The sequence below is a fragment of the Engystomops pustulosus genome, chromosome 5, assembly GCF_040894005.1.
Source record: "Engystomops pustulosus chromosome 5, aEngPut4.maternal, whole genome shotgun sequence".
NCBI lineage: Eukaryota > Metazoa > Chordata > Amphibia > Anura > Leptodactylidae > Engystomops > Engystomops pustulosus.
In genome coordinates this window covers 106,916,933-106,930,179 of record NC_092415.1, presented here as the reverse complement: position 1 = coordinate 106,930,179, position 13,247 = coordinate 106,916,933, and the positions used below count along the sequence as shown (strand labels likewise).

The 13,247-nt window shown below is 41.0% G+C and overlaps 1 protein-coding gene across 2 annotated transcripts in view; it reads right to left on the bottom strand.

The window, feature by feature from the left end:
- The window catches only part of CTNNAL1 (catenin alpha like 1), a 194,171-nt gene that overhangs the window by 87,032 nt on the left and 93,892 nt on the right, over positions 1-13,247 (bottom strand). For both annotated transcript variants that reach the window (XM_072152805.1, XM_072152806.1), the window contains exons 4-6: positions 6,434-6,553; positions 5,015-5,104; positions 4,047-4,217 (exon numbers count right to left, since the gene is read on the bottom strand). In XM_072152805.1, the coding sequence (XP_072008906.1) occupies positions 4,047-4,217; positions 5,015-5,104; positions 6,434-6,553 (381 nt within the window). The remainder of the gene's footprint in view (positions 1-4,046; positions 4,218-5,014; positions 5,105-6,433; positions 6,554-13,247) is intronic.

The window sequence follows — 13,247 nt, the reverse complement described above, 5'->3', positions numbered from 1 at the left end:
TTCATATAAATGGGTCCTTAAAATATAAGCTAATATGTAATAAGTTGTTATTTAAAATTTTGCTCCCGTTAGCAGAAAAATGCTGGTGACATAAACTGTAATGAAGAATTAAAATGCTACTGGCCCTTTAATCAGTCCGTTAATTTCATCCGCGCGGTCCGTTGCAGAGCATACACAGTACAGAAGATGGACGTTGGTCACATGTCCACATCACATGTCCTGCACCTGCCTGGGCAGGTCATGTGATCACCACTACGTTTAGCTGTAGTGGGTTGGTTGCAGTGCATCCAGTATGGCCAGTGTTGAGCTGATGGCAGTTACACATCATTACTATGGTAACAGAGAAAGAAAACCTGTTACATCATCACTGGGAGCAGAGTATAAGAGGGAGGAGGAGTTACTGAGAACTAAAGGATCTTGGGACTTGTAGTTTCCAGTGTCAGCCATCTTGGTGATAACTTTAGGGAGGCCATAAAATTTTGTGTATCAGACGTTCATACTCCCGGAATACCCCTTTAAGAAGGATGAGGTCCGAGGAGATGTGTTGTGGAATGGTATGAAGGCGTTCCTGCGGGGTGTGTTTAGGGGGGAGATTGCTTGGGTGAAGAATAGGTCGCATCAGGTGGGAGTGTCTTTAAGGTCCATGGTGGTGGATAAAGAAGAACAATATATTTTGTTGGGTACGGAGGAGGCTGAAGCCGAATGGAGGGAGGCAACTGTCTACATATTATTTGGAACAGACGGATAACAAACGCATGTTTCTGAAACTACAATTTTATGCGGAAGGGGAACAGACAGGGCATTTACTGGGCAGAATTACACGGGCTAAGGCAGACAGCAATTTCATGCATGCTATTAGAGACTCACAGGGACACATGGTAACTTCCTACAGAAGTATATAAGGAGTATGCGGACATATTACTACCACAGCTATATGAGATGTTGCAGGATAGTCACAAACAGAAGAGATTGCCAACCTCCTGTTATGAGGCTTTACTAGTTACACTGCTTAAAGATGGTAAAGACCCTCAACTTGTGGATTTGTACCAATATCCTTGTGAACATCGGATGTGAAAGTCCTAGCCATGGTGTTGTCAAATAGGTTGTCTCAGGTAATAGGGTGGGTAGTGCACGCTGATCAATCAGGCTTTATGCCGTCTAAATTGACAGCTCAAAACTTGAGACGCCTTATGTTGAATCTACAGATAGACCCTGATAATTCTGCACGGAGAGCTATATTGTCACTAGATGCTACCAAAGCATTTCACAGTGTTGAATGGGAATATCTTTGAGCGGTCCTAAAGAGAATGGGGCTTGGCCCTGTATTTATTAGATGGGTACAGTTGTTATTCTTGGTGCCGGTGACATGTTTTAGGGTCAATGGAGTGATTTCAGATAACTACACAGGGGTGCTAGACAGGGGTGTTGGATATGATTGTACCGTTTAGCAGATATTCCGGACTGATGATTAACTGGACTAAGTCCGCTCTTATGAAGGTTGATCAGGTGACTTTGCCGGCCCTCTCAGTGGGAGATATACCTATAATAACAGAATTTCAGTATCTAGGGATCCAGATTACCGGGAAGGTGGAGGATTATATTGAGTTGAACTTGCAACCATTGCTTGGGACCTTTAAGGATAAGATTTTGCTTTGGAATAGGTTGCCCCTATTCAGCCCTTGGCAGTACTAGCCTTATTAAAATGATCCTAATGCCACAGTTGCTCTATATTCTGCACAATGCCCCAGTGTGGAGTCCCAAATACTGGTTCCGCCGAGTTCATAATTTGTTTTCGGGACTTGATGCATGGAAACCCCTTCTTCCACACCAAGTTAGAAAAATTGCAGCTCCCCAAACACCAGGGTGGTTTGGCACTGCCAAACGTATGGGTGTATTACTTAGCAGCTCAGTGTCAATATTTGCGTGGTTTGGCCAGGGAGTAAAGGGTGACTGATTGCCCGAAAACGCTGTTGCACTTGGGAGGTGACATGGGCCCGCTAGCTGCACTGGAGGCAAAGAGGTTTCAGGGGATAGCTAGGGCTAGATTGACATTGGGGTTGCTGCAAAAAGTGTGGAAAGTATATAAAGGTTTGCTGGGAGTAGAAAATTGTACTAAATACACGCCCTTGTGTGGCAATCCTGTCTTGGGGGAAGTGTTTATGTTGGAGGATATGCAAAGGTAGGGTAGCAAAGGGGAGTGCAACTTGTACCAGCTGTATTCTGATGGGGTCTTGAAGTCTTTCCAGCAACTAAGGGAGGATTTTGAATTGCCACAGTCCTGGTTCTTTGTTCTTGTTGCACAGAGTGTATAGGACGCCATATGTACTATGGAAAATGGGACTGCGGGAGGATGCAAGGTGCCCCCGGTGTCAAGAAGAAAGGGCAGACGGATGGCATATGTTTTGGTCTTGTGCTGCACTAGAGAACTTGTTGAAGGAGGCGGAGGATTTGATGGATCGGGTATATAACATAAGGCTCCCTCATGATCCTAAGGTTGGTTTATTGAGCTGTATGGATGGAAAGCAGGGGACTTAAAATGAACGAATGGCTGTGGCAAAATTTCTTTATCAGGTCAGTAAAAGTATAGCTAGGCACTGGTTAGATGCGGATCCTCCAGGGTTGGGAGAGGTGATAAATATGACAAAAAACTATATGGATGGAAATGAAGGTTTACCAGAAATGGGGTAATCTCAAAAAATTCGAGAAACAGTGGTTCGACTGGGTGGAGTTAACAGGATTGGCAACTGAGGAACTGTGGAGAGGTTGGTCCAGGTTAAACTTGGGGAGTATACTGGGGCAGTAAGGGGTATTCTATTATATTGGAGGCTGTATTGGATGCATGACGACTTGGTGGATCAAGGGAGAGGAGACAGACCAAAGGGTTTTTGAGGAGGGGGGGGGGAGGGGGGAGTTGGGTGGACCTGGGGAATGTTCTAAGTGTTTATACTAAATATACACTTGTATTAATATGTACTGAATGTTGGCAATTTGTAATGTGCTCATCTATGCTATAAGTGAAAGCAATAAGTTTCTGATAAAAAATAAAAAAAAAGTTAAACTATAACATTACTGACAAAAAAAAAAGTAAAGAGTATAGCTGGAAGGAGCCTTTGACAACAATTCCAACAATAATGCTGCTGGCTCTTCCCATCTTAACAGCCTGGTATATCTATCAATCCTTCTTTTAAGCCATATTCAGCTTTTATGCTGAAAAAGCTTTTAAGGGCATTTATATGAATTATGAGAACATGTTTGTAATTGGCTGATCTGAAGCATGTGATGATTCGCACACATGGGAAATCACTCAAGGTCCTTTTTCTTGCACTACTCTACTATTGCTCAATAGCCTAAATGATCAATTTCATGGAGTGAAATAATGACACTTCATAACATAACATTTAATGAGTTATGCTGGTTTGTTATTGAAAAACAATATTGGGGCACATTTATCAAGCTGTCTGAAAATCCGAATATTTCTAGTTGCCCATGGCAACCAATCACAGCTCAGCTTTCATTTTACCAGTGCTCATGATTATTTTAAAGGGGAGCTGTGATTGGTTGCCATGGGCAACTAGAAATATTCGGATTTTCAGACAGCTTGATAAATCTGCCCCATTGTGTTTGTCATGTATGCAACTATGTGGAACTTTATTCTTGTGGACATATTCTTTAGCTGAGGTGTTGGCGAGAGAGAGGGCTCACCATGCAAGCACCAGAATATCTTTCTGTGGTGAGTTGACGTTATCAGGGGGTGGAAGAAGGATGGGGAGGAAGGACGTGTGATGGGTTGGAGATACAGGGACTACCAGCAACAAGATTTTTTTTTAATGTGTGGAGTATACAATACAGTGTCTGTGGAAACCTGTCCACACACTAAAAAAAATGGCCTTATGATGTTGGTTTCCTTTAAGCAATCATTTTGGCTGCTACAAATTGAGAGAAATGGCAATAAAAAAAAATAAAAATTAAAAAAAAACCTCTACCTCATTTAGCGAAAAATAAAAATGACAAAAGAAACAATCATCTGTAAAATCAGAGTTTCTCACCTTAAATTCTCTAATTCCATTGTAAATACTGATTGGGGCAATTTCATGTTCTCCATTAAGTCGAGAGTCGGTCACAATTTCAATGACCTGCTCTAATGCCATTTTCATTCTTTGGAAGACGCCCTCTTTATTAATACGTGCTGACTCACAATCTGGATGCCTTAGACAGGTCTGAAGAGAAAGAAAATAAGTACAGTGTAGGGTACCGGTTTAACTGAGTGAGAGTCAGCGTAGTACACTGTACTAAAGTAACACAACCACTTTGAAACAGTGCTGTCTAATGTTGGGAATATGTTCCTTCTGGAATTGATATACTGGTTTGGTTTTAATCCACATGTCATTAAGATTCCTAGAAGTCATGACCGACAGTAAGAGGGCCGCCTTACACAGTTGCAAAAAAGGTGTGCTTTTTCCTGTCCCTGGAAAACTTATTTGAATACTTCCCGTAAATAATTAAATGAAGAGAAAGCAGAACCAAAGAAATTCTACATCCACATAAGATCTGTGATTACTAGGGCAAACATCTGTCTAGTTCCTTTAAAAACTGGATGCACGTATACCTAAAACCTCTCCAGAAGACCCCTTGTCTAAAAGAGTAATTTTTTAAAAGTCTAATTTTTTTTCACTTTATACTTTATGGAAGATACCCCATTATGCGCAGATTAACCTAATAAAAGAGCATTTTTCTGTGCAAACGTGAGATGGTCTGCTCAAAAAGGTTTCACTAAATGTAAGCTCTTTCATTTATTTATTATGGAGAACCTCAGCATAGGAGTAAAGCTGTTTGTATGTTATGTACACAATTCCTTCCTATTTGCAACTGTATGCTATAATATACCCTTGTACTATAAAATACTTGTACTTTCTTCTTCTGACTTGCCCTGTATTTTATAACTGCACTTTTTTATAATAATATACAACATCTCACCTCTTAACCAAAATGGTAACTTTATAAATAGTAATTTTACCTTGGAAGCTGTGAGCAGCATCATGGTACATTTTTCTAGTATTGCTCTTGAAGCAGCCATTCTAGCTTTTTTCTTCTCGCTCTTCAAGTCCTTGAAAAATGATTTCATCGACAGCATAATTTAACATAATACATTTAAATTATTTTATAGATTTATAATTAAAGTTGGAATAGCAGAAACTTAGCAGAAATGGCTATGGATATTACATAGATGACATTTTTAAAGAGCAGTAACTACTAGGTCTATTGACATGTCTGTCAGTCAATTTTAATATTCCCCATGAAATAAGAATTCTACAACATAATTTCTTAGATCTCTGCATAGTTTTGTTCCAGTTATTTCTCCAGGTAACTTATTCTTCACGCTTTATCGTTTACTCATATCTTTGAAAATGTGTTACTATACATTCAACAGCGTATAGGGGGGCCAAAATATCAATTTACATTTTTTGAGAGATAATGAAGAAACAATTGACCGCGACTCAAAGGTAGATTCAGTACTGTTGGATGCAAAAAGACATGTTCGGAGAAATGGCGGGTTCTTTTAAATTGAAACACTTTGGATGCAGGGTCTTCTATACTGTCTTTATAAAGTACAGTAATGTGACATTTCTAACAATTACATACAATCACTCTTTAATGGGTGGCCTTTACTATAGGCATTATTGACAAAGATTACATATGCCATCATGTCTGAAGGGTTACATTGACAGCGTGTAGCTTCAACAGGTCAGTCATTCATGAAAAATTATCAGTACGGGATTAATGCATGCAATAGAAAAGGTACATTGAAGGTTTCAATGTATATTGCTTAAAGTAACCCAGAAAACATAAAAGATAACCTCTATTCCTGCTTGTTCTCAAGAATTGCCAAGATCATGACTTTCTATGTGCTTTAAGAAAGGAAAGGTGGGCATATACTTTGAATCAGCATTTCTTTCAAACCCCTAAGTCAGAGTAGAATGATATGTCCCCAGACAATTTATTCTAACTATAACAGTCATAAATGATCTAAGTAAACACCAAGCAATTATAAAATAGGTATTAGAGGCATGTCAAAACAGTGCCTATTGTATCCAACCAAAGTCAGAGGAATGAAAAATAGCAGGTCATGGTCGACAGGGCTGTGAGGGCGAGGCATGACCCAAAAGTGGGGTGGTAGGCTCCCCATGTGTATCGTCGCCGATGGAGACTTCCTCAGGGGTCTATAGCAAATTGTTTTAATATGTTATGAGTGAACATATTGGCTGCCACAAATTGGTTCTCTTATCCTTATACCTTGTTACAGCAAAAAAAAAAAAAAAAAAAAAAAAATTTATAATTGCTACAGTTCAGTAGTTTAATACTGGCAGGGGGTTAAATATTTTGGTGTCAAGTTATATAATACAAGTAGACTCCTAAAAAATTACGTTATACATACATTTTGACGGTCTCCAGTAAGGTGAGCAAACTCAACCATTTCATTCCCAAACTGACTGAATATCTGAACAAATTCCTGAAAAGTGCTCACTTTCTCAAGATGCTCCATTGTTGCTAAAACCTGAAAGAAAACAATTGCATTAGCAGTTTCTTAGGTGGAGTGCCAAGAAAGCCCCCTGATGTATCTGACTGTATAACCAACTGGGTTACTTTATGAAAACTGCATATATAATATTATATATGTAATGAAACACTTAACACAATTAGTTAAAAAAAATAGGAAAGATGTTTAAAGTTCTCAGGTCTGAAAGTATAAATAACTATACATGGAAATACTATGTATGCGGAAGAGTGCTTATATGTAAATGTGACAAAGGACAGCCACCCAGCAACAGATAATGGGTGCTGGTAGCCAGCCTCCAATTCCATCTGAATGTGATTGAATGAATTAAGATACAAACAATCACAGCTTCAGGTGCGCCCTAAAGCTCCACCCACTCAGGGCCTGCCTCAATTTTTTCGGCTTTGGTGGCCTCTCCTTTCATTTAGAGTTTTTTGGAGTTATTTTCTAATAATTTATAGAAGAAGCTCAGTTCCTATAATTGATAGAAAATGTAGGAATTGTACACATTTCTTTACAAACACTCCACATTTTATGAGCTCAAAAGTAATTGGACAAATAAACATAACCCAAACAAAATATTTTTATTTTCAATATTTTGTTGCGAATCCTTTGGGAGGCAATCACTCCCTTAGTCTGGAACCCATGGACATCACCAAACGCTGGGTTTCCTCCTTAATGCTTTGCCAGGCCTTTACAGCCGCAGCCTTCAGGTCTTGCTTGTTTGTGGGTCTTTCCGTCTTAAGCCTGGATTTGAGTAAGTGAAATGCATGCTCAATTGGGTTAAGATCTGGCGATTGACTTGGCCATTGCAGAATGTTCCACTTTTTTGCACTCATGAACTCCTGGGTAGCTTTGGCTGTATGCTTGGGGTCATTGTCCATCTGTACTATGAAGCGCCATCCGATCAACTTTGCAGCATTTGGCGGAATCTGGGCTGAAAGTATATCCCGGTACACTTCAGAATTCATCCGGCTACTCTTGTCTGCTGTTAGGTCATCAATAAACACAAGTGAGCCAGTGCCATTGAAAGCCATGCATGCCCATGCCATCACGTTGCCTCCACTATGTTTTACAGAGGATGTGGTGTGCCTTGGATCATGTGCCGTTCCCTTTCTTCTCCAAACTTTTTTCTTCCCATCATTCTGGTACAGGTTGATCTTTGTCTCATCTGTCCATAGAATACTTTTCCAAAACTGAGCTGGCTTCTTGAGGCGTTTTTCGGCAAATTTAACTCTGGCCTGTCTATTTTTGGAATTGATGAATGGTTTGCATCTAGATGTGAACCCTTTGTATTAACGTTTATGGAGTCTTCTCTTTACTGTTGACTTAGAGACAGATACACCTACTTCACTGAGAGTGTTCTGGACTTCAGCTGATGTTGTGAACGGGTTCTTCTTCACCAAAGAAAGTATGCGGCGATCATCCACCACTGTTGTCATCCGTGGATGCCCAGGCCTTTTTGAGTTCCCAAGCTCACCAGTCAATTCCTTTTTTCTCAGAATGTACCCGACTGTTGATTTTGCTACTCCAAGCATGTCTGTTATCTCTCTGATGGATTTTTTCTTTTTTTTCAGCCTCAGGATGTTCTGCTTCACCTCAATTAAGAGTTCTTTTGACCGCATGTTGTCTGGTCACAGCAACAGCTTCCAAATGCAAAACCACACACCTGGTATCAACCCCAGACCTTTTAACCACTTCATTGATTACAGGTTAACGATGGAGACGCCTTCAGAAATAATTGCAGCCCTTAGAGTCCATTGTCCAGTTACTTTTGGTCACTTGAAAAAGAGGAGGCTTTGCATTACAGAGCTATGATTCCTCAACCCTTTCTCCAATTTGGATGTGGAAACTCTCATATTGCAGCTGGGAGTGTGCACTTTCAGCCCATATTATATATATAATTGTATTTCTGAACATGTTTTTGTAAACAGCTAAAATAACAAAACTTGTGTCACTGTCCAAATATTTCTGGCCCTAACTGTACATGTACATATGAGAAAATAATTTGGAAGTAAATCCACTGTAACATAACAGTAAGTAGGAGCTTGTAATGAGATAAAAAATATGGAATGACCAATGGTCTAAACTTGATTTTTATGGACTAAAGTGCCTTTGTCAATCCAGCAATTAGAATAAAATTCAACCTCAATAACCAGAGATGTGTTATACCCGCTGTTGCTGGGTGGCTGTCCTTTCCCTAGAGAAGATGTAGTTTGCAGATCATAGTTTCCTGCAAACTCTGTTTTTCTCTATGGGAGACAGACACCTAACAACAGCTAATGGGTAGAATAGCACACTACTGGCATTAGCCTCAGTAATTGTGCACTATTCACTTCAGTCCTGAACCATATGAGTCACTAGGATTTCATTTTCAGTTATTGGTCCTCGTTGTACGTGTGTGTGCATATGCATATAATCACAGCATTTCATCTGTGCATTTTATGTGCAATGAAAAGAAACTGACACTTGTGTCTTTCAAGGGATGATATTATCAGTATTATTCAGGATACATAATACCCTAGTGCAATCTCTTACATCTGAGACTGTATGGGGTTGCTGGCAATCTAACTCATGCCAAATGAGTGAAAAGTTCTGAAAACAATATCTGTGTCCAGAAGATTGCTTTCAAATGACCTACCGTATATACTCGTGTATAAGAAGAGTTGTTCAGCACAAAAAAAATGTGCTGAAAAACCTCACCTCCGCTTATACACAACTCAATTAAAAAAAAAAAAAAAAAACAACAACATATACTCACCCTCAGGCCGCCCCGATGCTCAGAGCGGCTCCCCTTCTTTCTTCGGTCTTCTGTAACAGCCAGCATAGACGCGGCCATGTTATCTGCCAGCCGGCACATACGATACTATGACGTCATCAGCGGTCGCATCATAGTATGCGCCGGCCGGCAGATAACATGGCCGCGTCTATGCTGGCTGTTACAGACGTATCATAGTATATAAGGCTGGAAAAAGAGAAGTCCATCAAGTCCAACCCTTAGGAATTAAATAAATGTTTTTTCCCCATAACCCGTGATATTTTTTCTCTCCAGAAAGGCATCCAGGCCTCTCTTGAACATGTAGATACAGTCCGCCATAACCTCCTGCGGCAGAGTTCCATAGTCTCACTGCTCTTACAGTAAAGAACCTTTGTCTCTTTGATGGTAAAATCACCTCTCCTCTAGGCGCAGAGGATGCCCCCTTGTGCTGGTCACAGGCCTAGGTATAAAAAGATCTTTTGAGAGATCCTTGTGCTTTCCGTTCAGGTATTTGTACATTGTAATGAGGTCTCCCTTCAGTCGTCTTTTTTCTAAACTGAATAATCCCAAATTTTGTAATCTGTCATTGTATTCTAATCCCCCCATTCCCCTAATAATCCTGGTTGTTCTCCTCTGCACCCATTCCAGCTCTGCTATATCCTTTTTATACACTGGTGCCCAAAACTGTACACAATATTCAATGTGTGGTCTGACCAGGGATTTGTATAAGGGCAAAACTATGTCTTTATCATGAGAATCTATTCCTCTCTTGATACATCCCATAATTTTATTTGCTTTAGCAGCAGCCGCCTTGCTCTGGTCACTAAAATTAAGTTTACCATCCACCGATACCCCCAAGTCTTTTTCAGCTCCAGTTTTACTAAGTAATTGACTGTTTAGAACATAATTATACCTTTTGTTTCCATGGCCCAAGTGCATAACTTTACATTTATCTACAATAAACCTCATCAACCATTTCTCTGCCCACTCCTCAAGCTTCCACAAATCCCTCTGTAATGCTAAAATCTACCTCAGTATTTATTACTTTACACAGCTTAGTATCATCTGCAAATATTAAAACGTGACTGTGTAAACCCACTACAAGGTCATTAATAAAAATATTAAAAAGAAGTGGCCCCAATACTGACCCCTGTGGAACTCCACTGGTAACGTCAACCCAATCTGAGAATGTGCCATTAATGACCACCCTCTGTTTTGTATCACTAAGCCAGTTACTTACCCAAATACACAGATTTTCCCCTATTCCCAGCAGTCTCATTTTATATACCAACCTTTTATGTGGCACGGTGTCAAATGCCTTTGAAAAGTGCAGATATACAACATCCACAGCGTCCCCCAGATCCAGTCTTGAACTTACCTCCTCGTAGAAACCAATCAGATTAGTCTGATAGGACCGATCTCTCATAAACCCATGCTGACCCATGATACTCCAGGATAGCATCTCTAACAAACCCCTCAAATATTTTCCCCACCACAGAAGTTAGACTCCGGAGTCTGTAGTTTAACTTTTTAAACCTTTTTTGTATATTGGTACCAAATTTGCTATGCGCCAGTCCTGTGGAACATAACCAGTCCTCAGTGAATCTTCAAATATTCAAAATAACGGTCTATCACGGTACATAGTTCATGCAGAACCCGAGGGTGTATGCCATCTGCCCCAGTGATTTATCTATCCTAGTGGTTGTGAGGTGGCGCCTTACCTCTTCCTGGGTTAAACTATTGACATTCCAAAAAGAATTTACATTATTCCTCATTGTGTCTTCCACCAGGGGATTTTCCTGGGTAAAGACAGTTGAGAAGGCAACATTCAGTAGATTGGCCCTTTCCTCATCTCCTTCCACCATGACCCCCATGTTATTTCTAAGGGGACCCACACTCTCTGTTTTTAGTTTCTTATCATTTATATACTTGAAAAATAATTTGGGATTATTTTTGCTCTCCCTGGCAATATTTCTCTCTCTATTTTTGCGGCCTTTATCTGCTTTTTACATGATTTATTTTTCTCTCTATAATCCTGTAACGCCTCATCGCTACCTTCACGTTTTAGCACCTTAAACGCCTCATCTTTCTTGCTTATTGCTTTCCTTACAAGACTCGCAGGCCGGCTGGACACTACAGGGGGCAGGCCGCCTGTAGATGGCCATAAGTTTTGAGAATGACACAAATAATTATTATTATATTTTCACAAGATCTGTTGCCCTCTGTTTTTTATGTGTGTTTGTCAGATGGTTTGCAACGCTTGTAATTTGTCACAATTGGTTGGTTTTTGTTTGTCCACCCGTCTCTTGATGATTGACTACAAGTTTTCAATGGGATTAAAATCTGGGGAGTTTCCAGGCCATGGACCCAAAATCTCTATGTTTGTTCCCTGAGCCATTTAGTTATCACCTTTGCTTTAAAGGCAAGGTGCTCCATCATGCTGGAAAAGGAATTGTTGATCACCAAACTGCTTTTGGACGGTTGGGAGAAGTTGCTCTTGGAGGGAATTCTGGTACCATTCTTTATTCATGGATGTGTTTTTAGGCAAGACTGTGAGAGAGCCAATTCCCTTGGCTGAGAAGCAACCCCACACATGAATGGTTGCAGGATGCTTTACAGTTGGCATGAGACAAGACTGGTGGTATCGCTCACCTTGTCTTCTCCGAACAAGATGTTTTCCAGATGTTCCAAACAATCGGAAAGGGGATTCATCAGAAAAAAATGACTTTACCCCAGTCCTCAGCAGTCCACTCTCTGTACCTGTTGCAGAATAGCAGTCTGTCCCTGATGTTTTTTTCTGGAGAGAAGTGGCTTCTTTGCTGCCCTCCTTGACACCAGGCCTTGCTTCAAGAGTCTCTGCCTCACAGTGCGTACAGATGCACTCACACCTGCCTGCTGCCATTCCTGAGCAAGCTCTGCACTGTTGGTAGCCCAGTCCCGAAGCAGAAACACTTAAGAGATGGTCCTGGTGCTTGCTGGCCCTTCTTGGGCGCCCTGGAGCCTTTTTGGCAACAATGAAACCTCTCTCCTTGAATTCCTTGATGATGCGATAGACTGAGATACAATCTTTTTAAGAGTGATACTCTTCTGTTAGGCCAGTTTTGTGCAGTGCAATGATGACTACACGTGTTTAATTAGAGATAACCATGGTTAACAGAAGAGAATCAGTGATGCCAAGCATCAGCCTCCTTTTAACGTGTCCAGGGGTGCGATTCTTACTTAATCATGACAGATTGATCTCCAGCCCTGTCCTCATCAACACCCACACCTGTGTTAATGGAGCAATCATTGAAACAATGTTAGCTGCTCCTTTTAAGACAGGCCTGTAATAAAGTTGAAATGTGTTTCGGGGGAAAAGTTAATTTTCTAGGCAAATATTGACTTTGCAATTAATTGCTGTTAAGCCTATCACTCTTTATAACATTCTGGAGTATATGCAATTTGGCATTATAAAACTTGATGCAGTAGACTTTGTAAAAATTAACATTTGTGAGGAAGAGACCACACCGGGTGGGTGATGGGAGGAGCATGTGAGCAGACATGACGTCACGGCCGCCTGCTTCCCTGCGCTCTCCTGGGACCACGCCGAGCATGAAACCTTCCTCCAAGTTCGGAGTATATCCATTGTACCCACTTCTACTACCGGCTATGGAGTAGCGGCAAGACTATTCTCGTGGACATCGGGACCCTGCCCCTCTTCCGGAGAGTGTCGGATTGACTGACCTTGCTTCCTGGTGGAGGTACCGCACTGGAACCGCTGGGGTTCTTTCGAGGCTGACGTGTGATGGGATGCGTGTGGGATTCCACGCGGTGTGAGGCGAAGTCTGCTGGCATCCGTTAAGGACGCTTGGGGGACATTAACCTCCACTGCTCTGGACCCGCTCGCTCCCGGCTGGACCGGCCTGGACTACTACTTTTGGTTCCAGATGAGGATCC